The sequence below is a fragment of the Chrysemys picta genome, chromosome 11 (genome assembly GCF_011386835.1).
Source record: "Chrysemys picta bellii isolate R12L10 chromosome 11, ASM1138683v2, whole genome shotgun sequence".
NCBI lineage: Eukaryota > Metazoa > Chordata > Testudines > Emydidae > Chrysemys > Chrysemys picta.
The window spans coordinates 2,409,269-2,437,057 of NC_088801.1; the positions used below are offsets into that span (position 1 = coordinate 2,409,269).

The following is a 27,789-nucleotide window of genomic DNA, read 5'->3' on the forward strand; positions in this document are numbered from 1 at the left end:
TGGTCCTTCTGTCCCCCTCACTCGGTCCTGTTTGTTGTTGCTGGCTCTAAATGCCCCAGAGCAGGGACCACCCCTGGCATGGCAGAGCCCTGATCTCGAGTGAGGCCTCTGGGTGCTACGGCACATGTTAATCCTGGCACGCTCCTTCCGGCCTGGTCTCGTGTCTCCCATGAGGCCCAGAGGAAGGCGCGAGGACCCGCAGGAGCCAGGCAGCCTGTCTGCTCGGAGCCGTCTGTGACAGCTGGCGTTTCGGTAGCTATTCAGTGTTCTAATTCTCAGTAAGCCCGGGGTCGGCCGGGGAGATGCCAGCAGCAGGAATGAGCGTGCAGGGCGCTGGGGGCGAGCGTGCGGCTGCACCCCGGGGAGACAGGCACTCTCCTTGGGCTCTGCCAGCGGCTGAGACCCTGGAAACCGCTGCAGCTCGGTCCCCTGAGCTCTGTGGGATCCTGCCCGCGGGGTCTGGAGTCACTGCTGGTGCTGTGGGCCCAGCATGTGCCAGGCCACTCTTATGCTCTGCGGGGGCATTTGAAGGGGGTTGGGATATTCCAGGGCTCCCGACTCCCTCCTGCCCAGTCCCAGGGGATGCAGAACTGCCCCGTGGGTTGCCTGTCTTTCCCGAGTGACGTTTGTGCTGGTGGAAGATCCCAGCCCCCCCGCAACTCCAGGGCCTCTCCTGGGCTGGATCCGGTGCCCCACTGGACTCGGAGGGCTGAGGCCCTGTATCCCCAGAACACATATGGCGCAGCCGGCGGCAGGGGAGGAGGCTGCCTCCCGGACTGTGTTGGGTCCCTCCAGCCTGGGGCTTAGCTTCCCACCCGCTCCCACTGATCTGCGGGGGCCTGACCCCTCTGCTCCCAGGGGAGGATCATGTCTGGGGCCAGGAGGCTGAGGGGGACTGCAGAGGCAACGGGCGCAGGAGGGTAAAGTGGTCATAGAAGCACCCCAAGTTTCTAGGGGCTCTCTCCTGCCTTCCCGCAGCAGCGGCTAGGTGCATAAGCCCCCTTTAAAGCCACAGGGACTCTGCAGAGGGGCTGCCCCTCCATTAAAACCCTCTCCCGATTCCCTCCCCAGCCCATGCTCAGAACCGCTTCATGGTGCCGTCTCCAATCCACTTTTATTCACAATAATAAAATAACTTACCAGACCCCAGCAGCCGCGGGCGCGCGTGGCACCGCCCCAGGGCGCTGGGGACCCCCCTCCTCTTAGAAACACTGGAGTAGTGCCCTCAACAGTCTTGTTTTCATGTTTTTTTCATATGAAAATCCCTTTTCAGTGCGGTCCGGTGAGTCCCGAGCTGTCCCCTTCCATTGAGGGGTGACTGCCGGGGGATTTAGTCCTCTGCTCCCTGGAGATCTCTGCACGTGTCCACGCCGGGCGGGGACGGAGCTTTCGCCGGAGCTGGTCGCAGCCCGAATCCCATCCATGCTTGGCCGCCCGTGGGCTGCGGCTGATGCTGTCCCTGAACAGAAGGAACGGTACCTCGCTCGGAAACACTCCCCCATCCTTCCCATCCCACCCCCGCCCTGCTACCGAGTTGCCCTGCCGGGTCCCAGCATGGGGGGGTCTCCCCATCCGGGAGCGGGCGTGGGGTTTGCCTGGGCAGTCGTCTGAACGCTCCCCACGGCAGGAGCTGGTGCGGCCGGCGGGGCCAGATGCCAGGGTGCCGATAAAGGATGGAAGGTGTGCGGTGAATTAACCAGTGCTGGGCAGCCCCCCGGGAGCTGCTCCTCCTGCTCCGCCCCGAGGGCCCGGCTGGGGCAAAGGGAAGCTGCGCCCGGGACGCGTCTGGACCGTCCGTCCCGTGGCTGTCGCGCTCCGGCCCGCCTCACTTGCAGACGCTGACCCACTCGGTGCGGCGGCACTCCTCGCACGCCACGAAGCAGCACCAGTGGAACTTGCAGTTGCAGCGCTCGCTGCGCGTCTGGCGCAGGATGTTGTGGCCCCGCCCGCAGCACAGGCTCTCGCAGTTGTCCATGCCCGGGCTGGTCTTGTTGCACAGCCGGCCCTGGGTGCCCATGGAGTCCAGGGCCGGCTCCCGCTCGCAGAAGTCGGGCGATTTCTCGAAGTAGATGAGGTCGCCGATGCTGGCTCGGCGCCGGTGCCGCACGTGGCCTGGCTCCAGCTGCCCCGTGTTCCGGTTGTGGGGCCGGATCAGCGTGGCCCCGGAGAAGCGCTCCTTGAGCACCGAGCCCACCAGGCGGAACTCAGGGGTCACCTGCCAGCACGTCTTCAGCTGGCAGCTCCCGGAGGTGCCGTGGCACTTGCATTTCCTCCGCATGTTATCCAGCACCACCTGGGGGGGGACAAGGGGGTTCGTTAAGCCCAGCCTGACCCCAGCACAGCACCCCTGCTGGAAAAACGGTGCAGAGAGCAAACCAGCCCCTGGGTGCAATTGGCACCGAGCTGGGAGCTCGCTGCCCCAGACCAGCACCCGCCTGTGCTCCGACTCATTAACGAGCCGTGTTCATCGTTGAGGACGAAGGGGACTTCGAACATGGGGGATCGGTAACAGCAGCCACGTACGGCCTGGTCTCTAGGGAAGAGGGTTGATGGTACCTGAACGTGCCGGATAGCGAGAGAGCACAGGCCTGGGCCTAGAGACCAGGGCCGGCTCCAGGCACCAGCTTAACAAGCAGGTGCTTGGGGCGGCCAAGGGAGAGGGGCGGCACCTGCGGCAATTCGGGGGCGGCAGGTCCCTCTGTCACTCCCTCTAGGAGCGAAGGACCTGCCGCCGAACTGCCGCCGCCGATCGCGGCCTTTTTTTTTTTTTTTTTTCTTGGGGTGGCAGAAATGCTGGAGCCGGCCTTGCTAGAGACCCAGGCTGGATTCGTGGCGCAGTGACCGCGGCTGTTTGGGGATGTGCGCGGTGCACTCGGAGGTGTGACTGCTCACACGTAGACACACCAGGCTCGCTTTGATGCAGCACAGCCGGCGACACCCACCCAGACCCCGGCTACGCAGTGCAGCTACCGCGGCGTCGCTGCGACAGTGACTCATGCTGGCTCTGCTCTAGCTGGATCGCCGCTAGCTGCCATCACACCTCCCGCCTGCAGACCCTCCGTTTTCCCAGCAGTAAAATGAGGAAACTCCCTCCCTGCCTCCCAGGAGAGCTGTGAAGATAAAACTCCTCACTGAGTGTGAGGTGCTCGGATGCTCCGGTGAGGAAGGGCAGGTGAGTAGCTGGAGAAAGAAGCACCTGCCACAGACAAACGCTGGAGCCTAAAGGCCGTTTGCTACTCGATTGCACATGGGCTGCACACAGCTCTACCGGACACGCTCGTAAACCCCAGTGTGGACACAACGCGAACGGATGTTGCAGGGCAGCTTGCAGCTAAAGGGGGCTGGAGCAAACCTGCACATCCTGCGTGCGCTAAACGTCCCCTCGTGTTAAAACATCTCTGAAAACGCCAGCGTGACAGAGCCACTCGCTGCTTTTGCTGGGCAGCGGGCCCCAGCGCCCAGGCTTGGAAATCGAGCCGACTAGAACAGGCAGCTGCTGCCACATCGCCGCCCTCCTAGCACGGAAAGCAGCTGTTCGTGAGCACTAAACTCTGCGGCCCTCATCAGCAGGCCCTTCTCCCTTCCCTGCCCCCTTCCGGGATCTATCCACCTTCTCCTTCCATTAACGCAGCCAGCACGCACCACTACAGCCATGCAGCTGAGCCGGCTGGTTTCTGGGCACTGCAATCTCTCTCTCGGTCGATAATGCTTCTCACGAAGGCCGCTCCCTGCAGTCTCTTGATTGTTGCTTAAATCTGTTACTGCGAGTGAAGGCGTTTGCCGTTCCAAGGGAATTTCACACTGGACACCCCCAGTTAGGAGCCAGAAACTCAAGAGTAACTTGGAGCCTCCTACTCCAAAAGCAGAAGTGAACATACGAACATAAGAACGGCCAGACTGGGTCAGACCAAAGGTCCATCCAGCCCAGTGTCCTGTCTACCGACAGTGGCCAATGCCAGGTGCCCCAGAGGGAGTGAATCTAACCGGTAATGATCAAGTGATCTCTCTCCTGCCATCCATCTCCACCCTCTGACAGACAGAGGCTAGGGACACCATTCCTTACCCATCCTGACTAATAGCCATTAATGGACTTAACCTCCATGAATTTATCCAGTTCTCTTTTAAACGCTGTTATAGTTCTAGCCTTCACAACCTCCTCAGGCAAGGAGTTCCACAGGTTGACTGTGCGCTGTGTGAAGAAGAACTTCCTTTTATTTGTTTTAAACCTGCTGCCCATTAATTTCATTTGGTGGCCCCTAGTTCTTATATTATGGGAATAAATAAATAACTTTTCCTTATTCACTTTCTCCACATCATGCATGATTTTATATACGGTACCTCTATCATATCCCCCCTTAGTCTCCCCTTTTCCAAGCTGAAAAGTCCTAGCCTCTTTAATCTCTCCTCCCATGGGACCCGTTCCAAACCCTTAATCATTTTAGTTGCCCTTCTCTGAACTTTTTCTAATGCCAGTATAGCTTTTTTGAGATGAGGAGACCACATCTGTACGCAGTATTCAAGATGTGGATGTACCATGGATTTATATACGAGCAATAAGATATTCGCCGTCTTATTCTCTATCCCCTTTTTGAATGATTCCTAACATCCTGTTTGTTTTTTTGACTGCCGCTGCACACTGCGTAGACATCTTCAGAGAACTATCCACGACGACTCCAAGATCTCTTTCCTGATTAGTTGTAGCTAAATTAGCCCCCATCATATTGTATGTATAGTTGGGGTTATTTTTTCCAATGTGCATTACTTTACATTTATCCACATTACATTTCATTTGCTTTTTGTTGCCCAATCACTTAGTTTTGTGAGATCTTTTTGAAGTTCTTCATGGTCTGCTTTGGTCTTAACTATCTTGAGCAGTTTAGTATCATCTGCAAACTTTGCCACCTCACTGTTTACCCCTTTCTCCAGATCATTTAATAGGTGGCCCCTATTACGCTGAGCTAAAGGAAAATCTCCAGGAGCTGTTAGCAGTATAGGTCCTAGGACACACTATTGAGCAGTTCTGATTCCAGTCAGTAGAGGGCAGCAGTCTCTCTGACACAAACAGGGACGGAGCAAGAGAGATCCAGCCAACCACTACCTTACAATACCACACACACACAGACACAGGGTTGTACTTTTCACACACACACACGGTTGTACTTTGACGGATGTTTGAAACGAGGTTTTTAGGCAAAATAGAGCAAAAAATCAAATCCCCCCAGGTCTACCTCTTTCACCTGGGCTCTGGCAGACCTGGGGGGCTTTGACTGATTTTCTTGTCCTTTCTTATGACAAAACAAAAGTCTGCCCCTGGAGCCAGTCTGACCCCAGAGCTCCTCTCAGTTCTGTTTAAAATCCAGAAATCCTTAAGATTTTATAGAGCCGTATTGCAGTGTGTCCCCACCTCTCTACACCCCTACTCTGCCTGGGTCCCCTCCACCCTTCATCTAACCAGACTTTGGGTCAAAAATACCAGTGTCTGCCTTGCCCATGGCTCTCGGCACAGGGACTGTAGTTTTATTGTCTGTGACGTGGTGGTGTGGGGAGGGGCAATGGAGGGGTCCCTGTGATAGGATGTACATATGGTGTGTGTTTGAGGGTCATATCTGCCCTGTAAAAGACTGTATAACAATAGTGTTGCCAACTCGTGTGATATTTGGTTTATTTCTTAACGCCCCAGCTCCTGGAGTCCTGTGATTATGAGGGGACTCGGGTTTCATTTAAAAAGGAAAAAGGAGTAAGGCCCAATGGGAGTTAGGTTCCGAAACACCTTTGAGGATCTGGACCGAGGTTTCTAGCCCTCCTGGTTGCAGAGGAAAACCTGGCATGAACATGACCTAAAGGCTCAGGAACCAGCCAGCCTAGCCCAGGATAACCGCCCCACCCATGTGCTGCAGCCGTGAAAAAGGGGAACACAATAGGAGGTTGTGTGAGGCGGGGCGTTCCCCCTAGAGATAGGGACGCGTTCATGCCATCGGACAGCGCTGTGCACACGGTGAGTCACCCGCATTCAAGGAAGGAGCCGGTGCTGAGGCTGCCCGGGGGGCTGGAGGGCCGCTCTTACGAGAGCCGATTGCTGTCTCTAAATGCAGGGGGCAGGCAAACCCCAGGAAGGGGGGAGAGTTACGGGAGCCAAAGGGGATAAACTGGCCACGAACAGACACAGGCTGGGAAGGAGAAGCAGGTTTCTAAGCAGCGGAGGAGGAAGGAATGGGGTCTGTCTGCTCTGAAGATGGAACTTGATCCGTTTACGAAGGGGATGAGCTGTGGGGGCAGCCTGAGATGTGCTGACCCAGGACGTCCCTCCCCATCCAATGGGCCGAGTCCTAAGCAGAACCCCGTATTTATTATTCCTGAAGAGTGTGGGATCGTGGGCCGTGACTCGCACTGTGTGAATGCTGGGGGCCGGCAGCGCCGTGGTGCCCAGCTCCCCCCAGCAGCCGTGGGTTTGGCTGGCGTCGTGCTGGCTGCGGGTGGCGTGCTGATGCGGGCAGCTTTGGAGGTGGTTAGCCCAGGTCAGCAGGCAGGCCCCTGGGCTCCGCGTGGGGACGCAGCAGGCCTATGCTTAGGGTGGGGGCAATGCCGCGTGCGGTTGCTGCAGGGTGTGGGCGGACAGAGCAGGTGTTTGTGGTGCTGGCCAGGAGCCGGGAGTCGGTGGTTTGTGTGGACTCGGGGAGGGGGGTTGATTTGTTTGATGTGGGTGGGCACGGCCCGTGTGGGTGGAAGAACATTGGCCAAAGGTTGGCTGGGAAGCCAGCGCGTTCCCCTGGAACGGAGTCTGCTGCTGCTGAGAGCCGGGGTGCAAGGAAAGTGAGGTGCTGGGCGTGAGCAGGAACGGAGGCTGGAACTGAGACGGGAGGGGGCCTGCTCCTGGTCGCTGGCCTCCCCAGGCCACACACACACTCCCAGGGGCAGGGCAGGGTGATCCCACTAGATGCCCCCAGGTGTGCCAGCCTGGAACACGGTCAGAATCCTGCAATGCAGCCTATTGTACCAAGCCCCCCGCACCCAGCAGGGTCCCCGGCCCACCCAGCTGCTGCTCCGGACCCTCCGAACTGCCTTGCTAGCACGTCCCGGCGGGGAGAGCTCCGCACCTCCAGCCCGGGAAATCCCAGCTCTGGGAGGGGTGGGAAGGGGGTTTGCTGGGACTGAACGGGTAACCCCGGCTGGCTGGGCCCAGAGCCAGTGGGGCCAAGTGCAGCATCGGTACCTATCCCAAGATCTCAGGGCTCTGCCCTCCGCCTGTGGAACAGATGTGCCCCCTAGTACCACCAGTGCATCTGAGAGCAACCGGTCCGGCCTAGGCCTGTCTAGGTCTAGCTGGATCGGATGAGGATGTTCCTTGGAGACCCCAGGCACTGCTCTGGTGCCCTGCCCAGGTTGGCCTGTTGGGGGCACCAATCCCGCCTTGGCCCAGCACAGCCCTTGCTTCTAAAACCTCTGGAGCACAGATTAACTAGCCCCCACCACGCGGTAACCGTGTAATAAGGAAAATTAGCACCAAATTACAGAGCACGAAGAGCTGGGAGGCATTCACCACTTTGAAGCTCTTTGCACCGCGTTTCATGGTGGGACGGCAATTTCCTGTGCACAGTTCAGGGCGCCTGCCTCGTGCCAGTGCAGCCTGGCATGGGCACTGGTGGCAGAGCCCCTTCCCGCTGCAGAAGGTCCCACGGGTGCCGCCCTGGGCTGGCCGAGCCCCAAAAGGCTCCGAGGCCTTGGTTCAGCCAAACGCCTGGACGCTTCTCCGGACCCAATGTTCCGAGCATCCTGGTAGCTCCGTGGCACCACACCCGGGCCCCCTCCGGCGCCACCAGATGCCCAAATAGCTGTGGTCGCGAAAGCCCCTCTCCCAGATACAGCTGCCCATCTGTTTCCCATGTGTCTGCGGCAGCTCATGCTTCTGCGGCCACCCCCTGTGATCATTGCACTGTGGAATGAGAACTCCGGTCACGCAATGTCTCCGGAGCGCTGCGCCCCGCCTGCTTGGCCCCGTGGTCTCCGCTCTCCACGGGCCTGGCCCAAGCTACCTGAGACGCCCCCTCACCCTGCAGTCCCTGCCTGGCGGGGCTAAGCAACAGTCAGCCACTAGAGCGAGGCAGGGCCATCGGAGCACAGGGGCTCACCTGGAGGACCTGCTGCTGGGCCTTTGGGCTCGAACCCCCTTTGCCTTAGCTGTCCCTGGAGCGAGAGGAGGGGAAGGGGCGGATGCCCTCAGCCCTATGGCAGAGGGCAAGAACTGCAGCCTCATGGGAGCTGGAGCCGGTGGGGATAGCATACTGCTCAGTCGCAGCATGGGCAGGAGCCGGGCCGGCATGTAGAACGAGCTGGAGGGTTCAGAGCCGCCATCTTCTCCCTGGACGGAAGAATCCCAGGCACTGTTACAGACGAGGGACCGAGTGGCTAGGTAGCAGTTCTGCAGAAAAGGACCTAGGGGTCACAGTGGACGACAAGCTGGATATGAGTCGACAGTGTTGCCAAGAAGGCTAACGGCATTTTGGGCTGTATAAGTAGGGGCATTGCCAGCAGATCGAGGGACGTGATCGTTCCCCTTTATTCGACATTGGTGAGGCCTCATCTGGAGTACTGTGTCCAGTTTTGGGCCCCACACTACAAGAAGGATGTGGAAAAATTGGAAAGAGTCCAGCGGAGGGCAACAAAAATGATTAGGGGTCTGGAGCACATGACTTATGAGGAGAGGCTGAGGGAACTCGGATTGTTTAGTCTGCAGAAGAGAAGAATGAGGGGGGATTTGATAGCAGCCTTCAACTACCTGAAAGGGGGTTCCAAAGAGGATGGATCTAGACTGTTCTCAGTGGTACCAGATGACAGAACATTGAGTAATGGTCTCAAGTTGCAGTGGGGGAGGTCTAGGTTGGATATTAGGAAACACTATTTCACTAGGAGGGTGGTGAAGCACTGGAATGGGTTCCCTAGGGAGGTGGTGGAATCTCCTTCCTTGGAGGTGTTTAAGGCCCGGCTTGACAAAGCCCTGGCTGGGATGATTTAGTTGGGGATTGGTCCTGCTTTGGGCAGGAGGTTGGACTAGATACCTCCTGAGGTCCCTTCCAACCCTGATATTCTATGATTCTGTGATATTTCCATGTGGGCTAGAAATCCTGCGGGAAGGGCGAGCACCACCTCTCCCTGTTCTAGCCCTCCCCAGACGCGCGCACGCTGGCCGTGTTCCCCTTTGCTCCATCAGCATCGATTACTTCCCTGGACACAGAAGGGCTCAGCTGACGCCCGTGCCATGGTCCTAGTGGCTAGAAGGAATGTTACATTGTTGCAACTGAGGGTCTAGCATGCACCTGTCTTTAGGGTCCAGCTCTGCTCTCAGTGACACTGATGTAACCGCGGGGCTAATGTTAGGTGGGACACAGAGCTGTGCCCGAAAGTTTTGGAGTTTGGTGTGGAGGTAGCTGCTGTGATCTCTGGCTTTGTTCCCGGCCCGTGGCTTGCAAATCCCAGTGGGGGCCCTGGGTGTGTTATCATGGCCCAGGGAAACAGCCGATCTGTGTATCTGAGCTGCACCTGGCTGGGGGGACTCCCATCTCAGAGAGCACCTGCCCCGCACGCTGTAGGTCCCGTGCCTGCCCTGCTGAAAGGGTCCCTGCGGCTGCGAGGTCATGGAGGTCTGCTGGCGCTTGCACCAGCCCTGACCTGGGCGGCCACTGGCCTGGAAGGAGGATCTGGGCTTCTCAGCCACACACAGTCCTAGAATGTGAGAGCGAAGTAACTGAAAGGGCTGAGAAAAGGGGGGCGTCTGTGCCCCCCTGCCCCCACCCCCCAAGTTCTCAGCTCCAAAGGTGCCGCACAGATGCCGTGTGCCAGGCAAGAGCTCACAGTCCAAGAAGCCCAGACAGACAAAGGAAGGACTATTATCCCCATTGCACAGATGGGGAAACCGAGGCCCAAAGACACTAGGCTGCATCGCAGCCAATCCAGCGATGTTGAGCTCCGTAGGGCTGCCCGGGGTCTACGCTCAGAGACCGGCGAGGCCCTGCTAGCATGTGTTAGCAATGTGTGAGCTAAACTCAACCCCCCCTCCCGAGTTAAGCCCCACGGTCCCACAGGGCAGCTGGGCCAGGGCCCTCCCAAGTCCCATTAACCACGAGCTCATCCATTCTTCCGTGCCTGGACACACCTCTGCCCTTGTTCACTGACACACATGTCATTGCACATGCATGCTCGGGCTCCCCCTCCTCCCGTGCTTCCCACACACACCCAAAGCATTTTATTGCCATTCTTAACTCCGGGAAGCCTTTGTTGTGAGATTAATAGGCTCCTGCTCCCCTTTCATCTCGGCCCTCTGATCCTGAGCGCTCCATAAAATACAACCCTACAAGGGAGCTGGGCTCTGGGGTCCTGTCCCTAGCCCTCCCTCGGGCCCCATTCTCAGCTGTTCTGTTCCTGGGTTATGGCCCTGGGAGCCCCTCTCCAAGGGGATGGACCACTGCCGCCTAGCCAGGTGCCAGCGGTCACAGCATTCTGAGGCCGAGAAAAAACTCCATTTTGGGTCACGGTCCCAGGCTTCCCGTTTATCATCTGTGACCGTCCCAGGCCAGCTGGGAGCGAAGCCTGCCCAGGCGTGTAGGTGGAGGGATACGGAAAGTAGTACCAATAAAAATGCATCAAACTGTTCTCTAAACCATTGCTAAGAGCGCTGCGAAACTGGTGGCGCAACCCAGCCGCAGGGGGATGGGCAGAGGTTTATAGGCACCCATTTGGGGTGGCTTCCGCACTGCGTCCATCCCAAAGCCATGCCAATAAAACCTGTGCCCCAGCCCAGCCTGTTCGCCCAACAGAGCGAACATGGATTAGCCGGCAGTAACGGCACCTCACGGCCTCTCTCCCCCTTTCCAGCTCAAGCGGTCACCAAGCACTTTGCGGGGTGGGCTGAACCCTGCAGGATTATTGAAACCCCTCCGCACCCGGCGCAAAGATAGGAATAGCTACACCACCACTCAAATGCAGCCACCTCTGGGCTAGGACATGCAGGCAGCTGATTAACTGTTCATAGCAAAACTCCACAGCACTTTGCTATGGGAGTCTCTTCGTGTGTGTGTGTGTGTGTGTGTGTGTGTGTGTGTGTGTGTGTGTGTGTGTGTGTGTGTGTGTGTGTGTTACAAAATATAACTAAAAAATAAAATAAAAACTCAGCCTTGAAACCAGATAGTCATGCCCATCGTGTCACAGGGGTTCCTAGCCCTGATAGTGTCCTTCCCCTTCCCCAGTGGTTTTATACCCATTTGTCCGCTCTCATCTGGAATTAGAATATGAACTCTGTGCGGCAGCGCCCTCTGGGTTTATACACCTTCTAGCACAACGGGATGACAGCCCTGCTTCGGGGCTTCTAGGCCTGCTACACTGCAAGTACTAATCACATAGAAACATAGAATATCAGGGCTGGACGGGACCTCAGAAGGTATCTAGTCCAACCCCCTGCTCAAAGCAGGACCAACCCCAACTAAATCATCCCAGCCAGGTGTGACGAAGTGGGACTGTTCTTAATGTTTCCTCTGAATACTGTATGGGTGCCTCAGTTTCCCCTATGTATTTCTTAAGTCTCCAGTGTGCATAAATGGCCGACACTCTGTATCCTAGCAACAAATGGCCAGGGCCCTTCCCCCCTGTAAGGGGATGGCTAAAGGCGAACAAAGAGATCAGGTGACCTCCTGGCCCGGGAAAGAGACAAAGGCCAGAAAGGAGGGGCTGGAGGGGGTTTCAGTTTGGAGCTGGCTGGGTACGGGAAGTGAGGGCAGACGGGGGTGTTTGGCTCGCTGAGCCCCAGGATGGACCCAGCTGAGGGGTCCTGTTCTCGGTACCTACAAGCTCTGTTTTAGACCATGTTCCTGTCGTCTAATAAACCTCTGTGTTACTGGCTGGCTGAGAGTCACGTCTGACTGCGAAGTGGGGGTGCAGGACCCTCTGGCTTCCCCAGGACCCTGCCTGGGCGGACTCGCTGTGGGAAGCGCACGGAGGGGCATATGCTGAATGCTCCCAGGAGAGACCCAGGAGGTGAAGCCATGTGAGCGTCTTGCCCTAAAGACAGTCTGCTCCGAGGGAGAGGAGGCTCCCCAGAGTCCTGACTGGCTTTGTGGGGAGCAGTTCCAGAGCATCGCCCGGGGACTCCGGGACACCAGGGCTTTGTCAAGCCTGACTTTAAAAACCTCTAAGGAAGGAGATTCCACCACTTCCCTAGGGAACCCATTCCAGTGCTTCACCACCCTCCTAGTGAAACAGTTTTTCCTAATATCCAACCTAGACCTCCCCCCACTGCAACTTGAAACCATTTCTCCTTGTTCTGTCACCTGGCACCACTGAGAACAGTCTAGATCCATCCTCTTTGGAACCCCCCTTTCAGGTAGTTGAAAGCAGCTATCAAATCCCCCCCTCATTCTTCTCTTCTGCAGACTAAACAATCCCAGTTCCCTCAGCCTCTCCTCATAAGTCATGTGCTCCAGACCCCTAATCATTTTTGTTGCCCTCCGCTGGACTCTTTCCAATTTTTCCACATCCTTCTTGTAGTGTGGGGCCCAAAACTGGACACAGTACTCCAGATGAGGCCTCACCAATGTCGCATAGAAGGGAACGATCCCGTCCCTCGATCTGCTGGCAATGCCCCTACTTATACAGCCCAAAATGCCATTAGCCTTCTTGGCATCTCACTGACCCTGCAGGGAGAACTGGGAGAGGTGGATGATAAAGACCCTGCGTTAGTCTGCCCAGGAGTCCCCTTGGTAGATAGCCCCATTCTTGGGGGAAATGCCATGAGACAAGCTGGGACTGGATGACAGAGGATGGATCATGCGATAACTGCCCTGTTCTGTTCATTGCCTCTGAAGCATCCAGCACCGGCTGCGATCAGAGACCGGACACTGGGCTAGATGGACCCTTGGGCTGCCCCAGTGTGGCCGTTCTGGTGAGAGTTTAAGGCGCTGGGTAATTGTGGGCTGTCTCTACTCTCCACGCTGGCTGTGGTTTTCTAGGTCCATCACTCCGCAGCACTCTGGGACACGCGGCACCGTCCTCGTGCTGAGTGATCGCAGACTCAGGAGGCCGGGAAATCGCCTGGCCAGGCGGCAGCGTGCGTGCTGCACAGGGCAATCGCCAGCCGGCGCCACTCCCTCCAGCATCATCCGGGGCCACCGCTCGCTCCCACGGCCCCAGCCCCACGAGAGCTGTGCCCGCCTGAGGACTGGCTCCGGGAGTGGCAGCTGTGCGGGGGTGATGAAATCTGAAGCCGCTGGAAAGCAGTGTGTGAGCAGGGAGGACACATGCCAAAGAGGTCAGACATTGGGGGTGGGGGGGAAGGAGATGAAGAATCAAGGGGCTACTGGATAGAAAACAAGATGTGGCGGCACAGAGCCCGCTTAGCACCTCAGCTGCTTCTAAAACTGTGTCACACCCACCACCACACGCCCTCCCTGGCCAGATCATGCCCTGGGACAACCAGCCACTGGCAGATTTCAGGTGCTTTTCACCCAGGCGGGCAGAGTTGCAGTTTCTACGTAGGCAGCAGGGACCATGGCCTGTTTTTTGCCTCCAGTCTCAACTCTGGGTTCACTCAGGAAAATTCCCATGGGCAGGGGTCAGGAATGAGAGAGGACGTGAGATAATCCAGGCAGGAATCTGTCCCCTACACACTTTTGATGACTGACTTGAACAAAATTGTCGTAATCGCCTGTGTGATTCCTTACGGCGCCCTGCTGGACAGAAATGTTCAACCGTGTGTCCTTGGCTGTGTACCGCAGCTAGCTAGTGGAGATTTCCCTGCAGCGTGTGATCAGGGCTTTGGCCCAGGAGGCCCTGAATTCGATCCTAGCTCTGGCTATGGCATTTCAAGTGACCACCGCATGCCACGGACCATGGTGCCTGTGTTCTGTAATGGCAGCTGGCACGTCCTAGGTGGCCACCGGTTTGTCACAATATCATGTTCTCTTCTTGTCACTGAGACCAGCCCTGTCGCCCCACTAGGCTCGAGTTAGATAAAATGCTTCCACGCCTGCTAGCCCCAGAGAAGCCACGAGCAGGGTCCATGTCTGGCTCAGAGAACTCTGTGTGCCATTTGCCCCTTGTTACTACAGTAACCTCATGGTGCAATGCCCCCAACACCGGTGTTAGACAGGAGGCCACACTAGCTAACCACGGTCGTCCCTTCCGCCCTTAACATCTATGAAACCCATCGTGACCGTTCTGTACAGAAAGGGGCGTTGCATGGACCCGCCCGGTGCGCTCCAGACATCCCCCACCATGTGTGCCGCCTGCCGCCATTTCTGATGAACCTTTCCAGGAAAATTCAGCCTGAGGTGGATGCCCAGCTTTGGAAATGTCAGCTCGGACGGTTGAAGTTTGGCAAAGTTAAAAGCAACTGAAAATAGGGCCTTATAATGGGAAGTGTTAGAGAACCTTAACTTTGGGCAGGACTACCAGCAGGCTAGGAGAGCCCGTGTGAAACAGCAAGCAAGGGCCTGATTCTCCCATGCCCTTCATTATAAATGGTGTGTGTGTGTGTGTGTGTGTGTGTGTGTGTTTTACACACATACTGCCTGTTCATAATGAAGCACATGGGAGAATCAAGCCTTTACTTGCTACTCTACACTGCCCTGTATCGGATGGAATCAGAACTCCTCAGCTGTGTGTCACATTAACAGGTGTGTTGTGAGCAAGACACAAGAAGTCATTCTTCTGCTCTACTCTGCGCTGGTTAGGCCTCAACTGGAGTATTGTGTCCAGTTCTGGGCACCACATTTCACGAAAATGTGGAGAAATTGGAGAGGGTCCAGAGAAGAGCAACAAGAATGATTAAAGGTCTTGAGAACATGACCTATGAAGGAAGGCTGAAAGAATTGGGTTTGTTTAGTTTGGAAAAGAGAAGACTGAGAGGGGACATGATAGCAGTTTTCAGGTATTTAAAAGGGTGTCATAAGGAGGAGGGAGAAAACTTGTTCACCTTAGCCTCTAAGGATAGAACAAGAAGCAATGGGTTTAAACTGCAGCAAGAGAGGTCTAGGTTGGACATTAGGAAAAAGTTCCTAACTGTCAGGGTGGTTAAACACTGGAATAAATTGCCTAGGGAGGTTGTGGAATCTCCATCTCTGGAGATATTTAAGAGTAGGTTAGATAAATGTCTAGACAGTATTTGGTCCTGCCGTGAGTGTAGGGGACTGGACTCGATGACCTCTTGAGGTCCCTTCCAGCCCTAGAATCTATGAATAAGATCTATACTGTTAAGAGTGAATTGGGATTCTCCTTTAGCTTAGGGGCTTGTGGACTTGAAGCAAAAGACTCTGAGGATATGTCTACACAGCAGCTAGACACCTGCAGCTTGTGCCAGCTACTCGGGGTCTAGGACCCTGCAGGGTGGGAGGGCCCCAGAGCTCGGGCTTCAGCCCAAGCGTCTACACAGCAAAGAAACGGCCCCACAGCCTGACCCCGTGAGCCCGCGTCGGCTGGCACTGGGCTTGCGATCCCCTCTAGCCCCGTGGGTCTGTGATTCTGTCTGCGTGATGTAGGAGCGTGTATGTCCCGGCCGTCTCAGACTGCTCTCTCTGGGGCGTGTCCATGGGATACACGGGAGGGGTTTATCATCCATCCCTGCAGACATGTGGTTGTAAAACTGCAGTGTATCACATGTGTGTGATCGCTTGCACGTACGTGGAGTGTGTGTGCAGTATATGTGCTAGTGTGTTTGCTCTCTCAGCACACACGCGCTCTTGCTGCAGATACAAGGGGTACTTAGGGCTCCCTGTTCTCAATGGAGACCAGCCTGATTCGCCCCTTGCCCTGAACCGTGTGGAGCCGTTTCCTCCGGCACAGGGAGGGGTAAAGGGCTAAGATCCTGCCCTGGGAGCTCTTGGCACTGGTGAAATGACGACACGAGGTGCCAGGCAGAGAGCACAGTGCACGGTTCAGACGAGAAGTATCACCCGGCTGTGCGGGGAGGAGAGATCGCGCGAGGGGGGGTATTGAGGGAGCAGGTGAAAGGAGTGTGTGTGTGTTGGGGGCATGAGCCTGTGGTGTGTCTCTGGAGACAGGGCGACCACCCAGGGCTGGCGGGTGTGGGCTGCTAGAGCAGCGCTGAGTGCGGGGAGCCCGGGGCTGGAGCCCCTGGCCAGCCAGGTCGGGGGTGGTCGATGCCGCCCGGAGCTGCCAGCCTGGTGTGGAGGCACGAGCAACAGGGCTTGCCCCTGCAGAGCCAGCAGGCCGGCCCCTGGGTCCCCCCGTCCCGCGGGCAATTTGCCCAGGGTGCTAGTTTCCCTACGGCCGGCCCGCGTGAAGGAGCCCGTGGCTGCACGCTGGGGATCTCTGCCTGCACTGGTACAACGGCTGTGCTGGGGGGTGGGGGGCCTGCACGGCGCGTGCGGGGAGCCGCGCTGGGGCAAGGAAGGGCGGCTCTCTCCCCTCTCCACCTTCTGTGACGTCTCCACTCTCAAGCTGCTTTTGGACGGCTTGTGCCAGGCAACGAGAGCCACTAATTAGCGCCTTTCGCAAGGTGACGTTGTGCGAACTGGAGGTGAGTAGGCAGCCGGTCCGCCTTGCGACCCCCTCCCCCCCACTGCAGCCTCCTCCTTCCCGCCACTCCCTCCTGCACCAGATGGGCCTTTGCCTCCCAGAGGCTCTGACGCGTCCAACCCTCCCGTGTGCGCCAGGCCCATCCTGGCTTTGCTGACCCCTCTGGTGTGCATGGACACACCCACACATGCACACCCGCCCACGTGTGCACACAGCTCCCGGGCCCCCAAGGGCTGCGGCTCCCTTGAAGCCATTCCGACAAAACCTGGCCAAATTCCAGATGGGGCGATTCCATTCTGCCCCCAAAGTCCCCCCCTGCAGCTCCCGTGCTCCACTTCCCATCCTCCCCTGCTGAGCGCTGTGAACCAGCTGCCACGTCGCCCCCCGAGGGGGCTGCCGCTCAGTGGTGGGTGCTGGGACATCCCTTCCCACCAACACCCACACATGGGACAAACGTCCCGTCGGCATTCGTAGAACGGCCACCTTCAGCTCCCTCCTTAAAACCCACCTCGAATGCGGCGCCAGCCAATCCCTCCCACCTCGCCTTGGCCCAGCAAGTGCTGACCTGGGGCTGCCGCTCTCGGCTTATTGTTCCCTCTACTGATCGCGTCCTGTCCAACGTGCGGCCTGGCAGCTGTCTGGGGCGGGGCCCGTCCTGATCCGTCTGCACAACACCCAGCACAATGCGGCCCGGACTGGGGCTAATGCAGTCTGAGTACTAGCAACTGTTTGTTCCTAAGGGGCTTGGAATGGAAGTGCCAAGAGTTACGGATAGCGCGATGCCCTCCGGGGGCTCACCCCGTGCAGACGTGTGACCGTGCAAGGAGAAAGCCCCACGTTACAGACCGGTTCTCTCTAGCACAGATGCCACGACTCCAGGCAAGAGGAAGATGTTTGCAAGGTGGGGGAATCCCAGGGTCTCTTTTCCAGCCTGGTCCGGCTGAGGGGCTCCGAACCAAACCCCAGTTCCTGTCTCTGTCAGACAACCCAGAACCCAACCAAAATATCCCGACTCTGCTTCGTTCTGAAACTTTTCAAACGATTCGAGGTGGGGAAAGAGAGCGGGGGATTTAAACCCAAAGGGGGGATTCTCCCCACCGAAACGAAACGCGGGGAAATGCTTCCAAAAGCCGCCAAGGAAAGCGGGGGTTTTCTGGCAGAAACGCCAGCGTGGTGGAAAGGCCGGTTCCGGTCAAAATTTTCGTTCAACAACAACATTTCAAGCAGCTGTGGGTGTGAGCAGCTTCCCCGGCCCCCCAGACCCCTGGCTGCCCCTCGCGGAGGCGTCGAGAGGGGGGAATATCCTCTTGTGCTGCAGCGCCTGCCTCCGCTCCCCCTGCGCACCACGGCGCCCCCAGGGGGGAGCCGTCTGCCGCGCGCACGGACTCACCTGCCGGCCGACGCGGTTGTTGTGCAGCCTCATGCGGGAGTGGATGTCCCTGTAGGTTTCCCGGGAGTCTAGGAAATCCTTGGAAAACTTCTCCCCATAGTCCACATCGGGGCTGCAGCCCCCCCACTCCCAGGAGTCCTGGAGCCCTGGGGCCTCGGCAGGCATGTGCTCCAGCCGGACCCCGTGCACCATCCCTTTGCCCCGGTTCATGGCCTCCAGCTGGAGCCGGTGCAGCTTCATGCGGAAGGCTTCCTCGTCCCCCCGGCGCTTCTGGTCGCAGCCGCAGGCCTGCAGCTTGCCGAGGGCGCAGGCGTTGGAGACGGCGTGCACCACCCCGGCGGCCGCGATGGCGTAGGCGAAGGCGCTCTCCCGGAAGCCTGCAAGGATGCGAAGGGCAGGGGGTCAGTCAGAGAATGGGAAAGCAGGGGGTCTGGCCGGGTGACAGGATGGGGCTCCCTGCAGACTGACGGGCCAGCCCGGGCGGTGACAAGGCCTGGTTCGGCCTCCAGAACGCCCTCAGCCCTGGGCCTCTGCTGAGGTCTCCAGCAGGGAGGCCGGTTAGCACCAGTGGGGCTGGGAGCTGCTGGGATGTGGTGACGCCTGCCCTGAGGCCCCTCATCCTGGCCCCAGGGAAGTGCTGATGGGGGCGACCTTCAAAGAGCCTCCCCCCCAGGAGCCAGGCAGCCCCCCCCACTAGGAAGCACACCTGGCGCCCCACAATGTGCCCATCACCAGGGCCGCCCAGAGGGGGGGGCAAGTGGGGCAATTTGCCCCGGGCTCCACAGGGGCCCCCACGAGAATATAGTATTCTATAGTATTGCAACTTTTTTTATGGAAGGGCCCCCGAAATTGCTTTGCCCCGGGCCCCCTGAATCCTCTGGGCAGCCCTGCCTGTCACCCACGGGGGAGGGGGCAGGGGTTCGCCTGCCGGGGGCGGATTCTGAGGACAGCACAGGCCCACAGGCACCCGCGGAGGGTCCAATCCGCAGGGGTTGAAGGTGTCTCTGCTTCTTTCTATGCTGTGCCTCCGAGGACCCCTCCAGCGCCCTGCCCAGCACCCACACAGCCTGGGGCTCCTCTCTCACTCCCTTCATTCCTGCCCCTCCCACCCCAGCTCCCAGCGCCTCACCCCTTTCACCCCACCCTGTTCGCCGAGCCTAGGCAGGCCTCTCTCCTGCTGCAACCTTCTGCTGTCTGGCCTGCCCAGCCCATGGCCGTCTGCTGCCCTCCCAGCATCACCACAGCCCTTCCCTCCACAGAGCACAAAGCTTGTTGCAAAGCTCGGTCGGTATCATCACTGCCACTTCGCAGCGGGGGGAAACTGAGGCAGGGCCAGGACAAGAGACTCCCCCCAGCTCTCCCAGTGAGGCAGTGGCAGAGAAGGGAGCAAAACCAAGATCTCCTGATTCCTGGTCTGGTGCCCCTTCCGCAGGCCCCCCTGCAGCCCCTCGCCTGCTGCCTTAGGTCCCACGCTGCTTCTGCACCACAGCTCAAGCCAGCTCTCCTGCCCGTCCAAGCTCTCCATATCTCCGGCCCTGCCTCGATCCACCCCTCCCCTCCCCTGCTTCCTGCCCCCTGCGTCCCCTCACGCGGCTGGAATGTGCCCAGCGCTGCGAGAGCCCTGCCTTGCTCTGGGAGTCCCTCCCTGCTCTGTGTTCGCTCTTGTCTTGTCTCCTTCTGTTGCCTTTCCACTGTAAGCCCTGGGGGGCAGAGAGCTGGTAGAGCCTTGGCACCGCCCTCCCACCACGCTGCGGGCATGATTCAGGGGCCCCTTCCTCCACTGGGTCAGGGGGCCCCTTTCAGAGGGGCAGGGAGGGCAGGCTCCCACAGTACCAATGAGCTGCTCCGGAAGGGACCCCCTTTGCAGGCTGGAGTAGCTCCTCGTCGTGTGTCTGCCAAGGTGGCTCTCCCATTCCGCGCAGGGCCTTTCACCCTGCCCCCGACTGGCTCGCCGGCAGCAGGGGAGATGGCCTGGCATGTTCGAGTGGCGAGAGAAAAGTCCGGCTGTGACGGCACTGGCGCTCCAGCATGGAGGCTGTGTGTGATGTAGAAGCTCCAGCCCAGCCATGGTTCTGGGCCCTGTTGTGCAAGGCGCTGTACAAACCCAGAATCAAAGGACAGTCTGTGTCCCAGGTTAAGGATAAGACATGAGACAAGAGGTGGAGACTGAGAGGAGTACAAGGAGAGCGCACAGCATAGCAGTGTCCGGTGGCAAAGGAGAGAGTTAAGGAGGACGCAGCTTTGCGGATGTTTGCTTTCTGCATCACAACCCCCCATGGCACCGATGGGAAACTGAGGCCAGATTATGTGACTTGCCCAAGAGGTCACACAAGAAATCTGTGGCAGAAGGGGACCTGACCCAGAATCTCCAAGTCCCAGGCTACAGCTCTGACCACTGGGTTACCCTTCCCCTCCCTCTCGCTGCTTTGTGCATCACCCTGTCTGGGAGCCTGGGAGCAGAGTGATGGGTTTGATCTAACCCAGGGCTGGAGTCTCTGCTCCGTGGGGCGCAGGGGGTGTCAAACTGCTGGAGATCCCGGCAGGGAACTCCCTGTGCAGTGGACTCACCTATGGAGCTGGCAGAGGAGGACCTGCTGACCTCCATCCTGGGCTGCTTGAAAAACGCTGATTATTCTGCCTGGGAAATTTGGAGGGGGAAATCTTTTTTTTCCCTTCAAAATTCCCCATTCCGATTTTTTGGTGATTTCCAATGGAAAGCCGAAAATCTGTCGGCTTTGGTGAGCTGAAGATTTTCCGTCAGGCCAAAAGCTTCCTGCCGAAACGATGGTGCGGGTTGAAAGGCCGCGGGCGGCCGACAAAATGTTTAGATTGTTTAGTATCAGAGGGGGAGCCGTGTTAGTCTGGATCTGTAAAAAGCAACAGAGGGTCCTGTGGCACCTTTGAGACTAACAGAAGTACTGGGAGCATAAGCTTTCGTGGGTAAGAACCTCACTTCTTCAGATGCAAGAAGAACCTCACTTCTTCACCCACGAAAGCTTATGCTCCCAATACTTCTGTTAGTCTCAAAGGTGCCACAGGACCCTCTGTTGCTTTTTAGATTGTTTAATTATTCATTCCAATTCAATTAACCATTTAAAATGTGTAAACGCCAGCTGAAGGAGAGGGAGGGGCTGGGGCCGAGCAGAGCTCCCCCGTGATCCCCACGGTGCTAATTCACACCGGGTCAGGCCACCCGGGCTCTAGGAACTGCAACTCCTGAGTCCCACCCACTGTGCCCACCAGGGCTAAGGTGGGGTGAGGAATCCGGCTTATCCACTGGTGTTTCTCTCCAGGGCTGGGCTCTGGCCCCTTCCTTTGGAAAGCTGCTTCCTGGGGGCATGGATCAGTGTTCGCATCACGCACTGCCTGAGCGCGAGCCCTCAGAAGAAGCCTGCAGCGTCCTGTGAGTCTCCTTGGACAGACGGGAAAACTGCAGCCTGGAGCAGGGAGGCGCCTTCCCCCAGGTCACGCAAGGTCAGTGAGCAGCGGAGTAGGCCCCAGAGCCCAGGAGTCCTGCCCAAGCCCTTGTCCCCCGGTCCCCGCTGCTCAGGTACCTCGAGGGGAAGCGAGAGCTGGAAGGGGGCAAAGAGCCCCTCCCCGGCTGAGGTCCGGGTGAGGAAGGTGCGAGGGCGGCGGGGAAGCCCGGGAAGGGGCAACTGCTCTGCTGGGCAGGCTCCCGCTTGGAGCGCAGAGGACGGGATGCGATCAGGGTCCCCGGAACAGCCGCCCGGTGTGGATACTGCGTTCCCTGCCCCTCGGACTGGGCCTCCCTGGCTCAATCCCCATGCCAGCCTTCTGCCCCCTGCAGCTCACCCTGGGGGGGTGGAGGGGGGAAGTGGAAGGCAGCCTTGGTCTTAACCAGCAACTCCCAACTCGATGCCTTGCTCCATGCCCCCCAGGGTGTCATAGAATCATAGAATATCAGGGTTGGAAGGGACCTCAGGAGGTATCTAGTCCAACCCCCGGCTCAAAGCAGGACCAACCCCAACTAAATCATCCCAGCCAGGGCTTTGTCAAGCCGGGCCTTAAACACCTCTAAGGATGGAGATTCCACCACCTCCCTAGGGAACCCATTCCAGTGCTTCACCACCCTCCTAGTGAAATAGTGTTTCCTAATATCCAACCTAAACCTCCCCCACTGCAACTTGAGACCATTGCTCCTTGTTCTGTCATCTGCCACCACTGAGAACAGTCTAGATCCATCCTCTTTGGAACCCCCTTCAGGTAGTTGAAAGCAGCTATCAAATCCCCCCTCATTCTTCTCTTCTGCAGACTAAACAATCCGAGTTCCCTCAGCCTCTCCTCATAAGTCATGTGCTCCAGCCCCCTAATCATTTTCATTGCCCTCCACTGGACTCTCCCCAATTTATCCAGATCCCTTCTGTACTGGGGGGGACCAAAATTGGACACAATACTCCAGATGTGGCCTCACTAGTGCCGAATAGAGGGGAATGATCACGTCCCTCAATCTGCTGGCAATGCTCCTACTAATGCAGCCCAATATGCCGTTAGCCTTCTTGGCAATGAGGGCACACTGCTGACTCATATCCAGCTTCTCCTCCACTGTGACCCTCTAGGTCCTTTTCTGCAGAACTGCTGCCTAGCCACTCAGTCCCCAGCCTGTAGCAGTGCCTGGGATCAGGGCCGGCTCCAGGCACCAGCTCAGCAAGCAGGGGAAGGGGAAGGGGCGGCACTTCGGGCTCTTCAGCGGCAATTCAGCAGCGGGTCCCTCAATCCCTCTCGGAGGGAAGGCCCTGCCGTCAAAGAAGAAAGCGGCGCAGTGGAGCTGCCGCTGAAGTGCCGCCGTCGCGATCACGGCTTTTTTTTTTTTCCGGCCGCTTGGGGTGGCAAAAACCCTGGAGCTGGCCCTGCATGGGATTCTTCCGTCCTAAGTGCAGGACTCTGCACTTGTCCTTGTTGAACCTCATCAGATTTCTTTTGGCCCAATCCTCTAATTTGTCTAAGTCACTCTGTATCCTGTCCCTACCCTCTAGCGTATCTACCACTCCTCCCAGTTTAGTGTCAGCTGCAAACTTGCTGAGAGTGCAGTCCACGCCATCCTCCAGATCATTAATGAAGATATTGAACAAAACCGGCCCCAGGACCGACCCTTGGGGCACTCCGCTTGAAACCGGCTGCCAACTAGACATGGAGCCATTGATCACTACCCGCTGAGCCTGACGATCTAGCCAGCTTTCTATCTACCTTATAGTCCATTCATCCAGCCCATACTTCTTTAACTTGCTGGCAAGAATACTGTGGGAGACTGTATCAAAAGCTTTGCTAAAGTCAAGGAATAACACATCCACTGCTTTCCCCTCATCCACAGAGCCAGTTATCTCCTCATAGAAGGCAATTAGGTTAGTCAGGCATGACTTGCCCTTGGTGAATCCATGCCGACAGTTCCTGATCACTTTCCTCTCCTCCAAGTGCTTCAAAATGTTTTTTTCCAGGGACTGAGGTGAGGCTGACAGGTCTGTGGTTCCCCGGATTCTCCTCCTTCCCTTTTTAAAAGATGGGCACTACATTGCCCTTTTTCCAGTCATCCGGGACCTCCCCCGATCGCCATGAGTTTTCAAAGATAATGGCCAATGGCTCTGCAATCACATCCACCAACTCCTTTACACCTCGGATGCAGCGCATCCGGCCCCATGGACTTGAGCTCGTCCAGCTTTTCTAAATAGTCCTTAACCTGTTCTTTCTCCACAGAGGGCTGGTCACCTCCTCCCCAAGCTCTGTTGCCCAGTGCAGTAGTCTGGGAGCTGACTTTGTTCGTGAAGACAGGGGCAAAAAAATCATTGAGTACATTAGCTTTTTCCACATCCTCGGTCACTAGGTTGCCTCCCTCATTCAGTAAGGGGCCCACACTTTCCTTGACTTTCTTCTTGTTGCTAACATACCTGAAGAAACCCTTCTTGTTACTCTTAACATCTCTTGCTAGCTGCAACTCCAAGTGTGATTTGGCCTTCCTGATTCACTCCTGCATGCTCCAGCAATATTTTTATACTCCTCCCTAGTCATCTGTCCAAGTTTCCACTTCTTGTAAGCTTCATTTTTGAGTTTAAGCTCACCGAAGATTTCTCTGTTAAGCCAAGCTGGTCGCCGGCCATATTTACTATTCTTTCTACACATCGGGATGGTTTGTTCCTGCAACCGCAATAAGGCTTCTTTAAAATACAGCCAGCTCTCCTGGACCCCTTTGCCCCTCATATTATTCTCCCAGGGGATCCTGCCCATCTGTTCCCTGAGGGAGTCAGTCTGCTTTTCTGAAGTCCAGGGTCCGTATTCTGCTGCTCTCCTTTCTTCCTTGTGTCAGGATCCTGAACTCGACCATCTCATGGTCACTGCTGCCCTGGTTGCCACCCACTTCTACTTCCCCTACCAATTCTTCCCTGTCTGCCCAGGGCAGCCCCAGAGCCCCCCTGACCAGTCACCCTGCTCTGCCTGAGAGCTGGGGCAAGAGCTCCCAGCGAGTGTGTGAATCCAGCGGTGCCCCCGGGCTGCTTCCACTGGCAGGGAAAGAACCACCCCGTGGATGTGCCATACACCATGGGCGCACGGCGAGAGCTGGGGCAGGAGGGGCCAGTGCGTGATGTGTCTCCGTCCTTTGGCCTCCAGCAGCATCTTTCCCATTGGCCTGGGGGCCGGGGGCTGTACAGAGCCGGGGGCTGTACGGGGCCGGGGACTGTACGGGGGCTGGGGCTGTATGGAGCCGGGGGCTGTACAGAGCCGGGGGCTGTACGGGGTCGGGGGCTGTACGGGGCCAGGGACTGTATGGGGGACAGGGGCTGTACAGGAGCTGGGGGCTGTACGGGGGCCAGGGGCTGTACGGGGGCCGGGGGCTGTATGGAGCTGGGGGCTGTGCGGGGCCAGGGGCTGTACGGGGTCGGGGGCTGTACGGGGCCGGGGGCTGTACGGGGCTGGGGGCTGTGCGGGGCCAGGGGCTGTACGGGGGCCGGGGGCTGTATGGAGCTGGGGGCTGTGTGGGGCCAGGGGCTGTACGGGGCCGGGGGCTGTACGGGGCCGGGGGCTGTACGGGGCTGGGGGCTGTACGGTGGCCAGGGGCTGTACGGGGGCCGGGGGCTGTGCGGGGCCAGGGGCTGTACGGGGCCGGGGGCTGTACGGGGCCGGGGGCTGTACGGTGGCCAGGGGCTGTATGGAGCTGGGGGCTGTACGGTGGCTGGGGACTGTACGGGGGCCGGGGGCTGTATGGAGCTGGGGGCTGTACGGTGGCCGGGGGCTGTATGGGGCCGGGGGCTGTACGGGGCCGGGGGCTGTACGGTGGCCAGGGGCTGTATGGGGCCGGGGGCTGTACAGGGCCGGGGGCTGTACGGTGGCTGGGGACTGTACCGGGGCTGGGGGCTGTATGGGGCCAGGGGCTGTACGGTGGCCAGGGGCTGTACGGTGGCCAGGGGCTGTATGGGGGACAGGGGCTGTATGGAGCTGGGGGCTGTATGGAGCTGGGGGCTGTACGGCTGGGGACTGTACCGGGGCTGGGGGCTGTATGGGGGCCGGGGGCTGTACGGGGCCGGGGGCTGTATGGAGCTGGGGACTGTACGGGGCTGGGGGCTGTATGGGGCCAGGGGCTGTACGGGGGCCGGGGCTTTGTTGGGGATTCCGACGGGGCCGCAGACGTAATCCGTCTGGAGCCAGAGTCAAAACAGAGCATGGAGCCCAGGATCAGGCCCCTTCGCACTCACTGCCAGGAGAATGTCGACCGAGTGAAGGGAGCTCTGGGGAGGGGGGGCTGGTATCAGAGCAGCGGGCGGGAGCGGGGACAGGGCTGGCTTCTAAACAGAGGCTAAAAGAGAAACAGGGGCAGGACCGTCTAAGGGCTCCGTCTTGCAGCCCCAGGAATCCCGGTTCCCAGAGGGCTGCTGTGCGAGGACAAGGGTCCAGGATCGGCCCCTCGTGCCGGGTCAGCTCCCAAGGAGCCAGCGCTCCCATGCTAACCCCCCCCCCCATCTTCTCCCCTTCCAAGGGGTCTGGCGAGGGCCAAGACGTGGGGAGAACCTGAGAGCAAACAGCATGTTCCTGCAGCCCCCCCAGCTGAGCCAGCTCCCACAAGGCCCCGAAACGGCCTGTCAAAGCGATGCCCAGCTGGAAAGCTCGCCCCGCGCCAGCCCCAGCCTGCAGCGAGCACACGGCTGCTGGCGGAGCCGCTCCAGCTGGATGTCAAAGAGCTCCGTGAACGGAGAACTCCGGCAACAGCGTCATCAGACTGCCCCCCCCCGCCCCCAGCAGCACGGGCTGGGCATCTCTGCAGGCAGCAGATCTGGGGTGCAGAGTGGGGACCGTTAATAAAAGCTGCTTCAGATCGGGGGCTGGAACCATTTGTATAGTGGGGGTGCTGTGAGCCATTGAACCAAATTGTAAACCCTGGGCATGATGGAAATCGCTTCAAGCCGGGGGTGCGGCGGCCCCCCAGCACCCCGAGTGCCAGCACCTCTGCTTCAGAGGCAAAAGCTACTGGGCAGAAGCAGGAGGGTCCTGTTGACTTTTCTCATCGAGTCTCCTCAGCCTGGAGCCGAGCCACCTGGGAAAAGATTTCTTCCCCCCGTGAGAAATGTTGTGACACAAATGGATATTCTTCATTTTTGCTGCAATATTTCAGGTTCTTGTTGAAAAACCTAAAACCTTTTTTGTTGTTGCTTTTTTTGCTTTTTGGGCTTTGGGTTTTTCAACCACCACACTGACCATTGTTGATCCAAACGAGGTTGGGACGGGGGTGTCCAAAACGTCCAGGGTTTTTGTCGGAAAATGTTTTTCGGTGAAAAGTGTTGCAGCAGCTCTGGCCTGAGCCTGGGACCAGGGTAGCTGGCACGAGCGTCTTTCCACCTGGCCAGAGACTTGCTCTCTCTGTTTGCAGACATGACAGGCCCTATCTCGGCCCTGGCCACGTCTGTGGCTGCAAAATACATGGTGGGGCACCGATCTGCGGAGCTGCAACTCGGCCCATCTGATTTGCCAGTCACGGTTGTGCCATTCGAGGTGAAGCTGCTTTGATTGCCGCCCGCGGTTTGATTGCCAGCGCGCGAGTGAAAATGTTCCCTGGTGTATTTCTCGGGTACTTAGCAAGCTTCCCAAAGCCTGGTGGCTTTTCAATGATTCATTGCCGTCTGCTTAGCAAGCCACTATGATCTTATGAGATGGAAACAAACTGCAGCTGTGAACCCTTCACAGAACGCCACGCTGCCGATTTGTGCGTTCATTTTTAAAATTCGCTGGTGTCAAATTAACGAAGCGCTGCTGCTTAAAAGCAATCAGAATCCACTCCCTGCCTCTCCACTAAGGTCTGACAAACTCGCGCCCTGGGGCCCTCCCTCTTTCAGTGCCCAAGCTTAACAGTGGGAAGTTTTTCACTTCGCAGCCACGCAGGTGCCTGCTGTGAAGTTCTCCTTGCAGAGAACACTGTAACAGTTGTTACAAAGCAAAGCACCATCACTGTTCTTAGCAAATGAACTCCAGTGCATCTGCAAACAATGATTTATTTTTAACCCTTTCAAGCCAGCCTAATCAAGGACGATATTCACCAGCACATCATGTACTTCTCCTCCCTCAGGCCTAGTTCTCTTCCAAACCCTCCTTTTCTAGCTCCACTGGCTTCAGAGGAAGAGCCGTTCAAAACGGTGGTGATATCGGCCATTTACAAGCAGGCCACGTCTCTCCCTCCCCACCTGTTCTCAGTAACGACGGGCCTAGTTTTGCTCAAACTTTCCAAAAAGATTCACGCTTGGATGGAGCCCAAACCTGAAAAAATTGCAGGCCAAAAGGGGAAAGTTTGGGGCAACTGAAAAAAGGGGGTGTGAGCATGGGAACTCTTGGGCACCCTCGGTCTGGTCGTCGCTAAGCACTGCAGTTCTGATGAGAGCACGGGACTG

At 57.9% G+C, this 27,789-nt stretch overlaps 1 protein-coding gene across 1 annotated transcript in view; it reads right to left on the minus strand.

The window, feature by feature from the left end:
- Positions 1–1,097: 1,097 nt before the first annotated feature.
- The window catches only part of WNT10A (Wnt family member 10A), a 46,324-nt gene continuing 19,632 nt past the window's right edge, over positions 1,098–27,789 (minus strand). The window contains exons 3-4 of the mRNA XM_008167744.4: positions 17,909–18,285; positions 1,098–2,293 (exon numbers count right to left, since the gene is read on the minus strand). Coding sequence (XP_008165966.2) covers positions 1,826–2,293; positions 17,909–18,285 — 845 coding nt within the window. The 3' untranslated portion in view covers positions 1,098–1,825. The remainder of the gene's footprint in view (positions 2,294–17,908; positions 18,286–27,789) is intronic.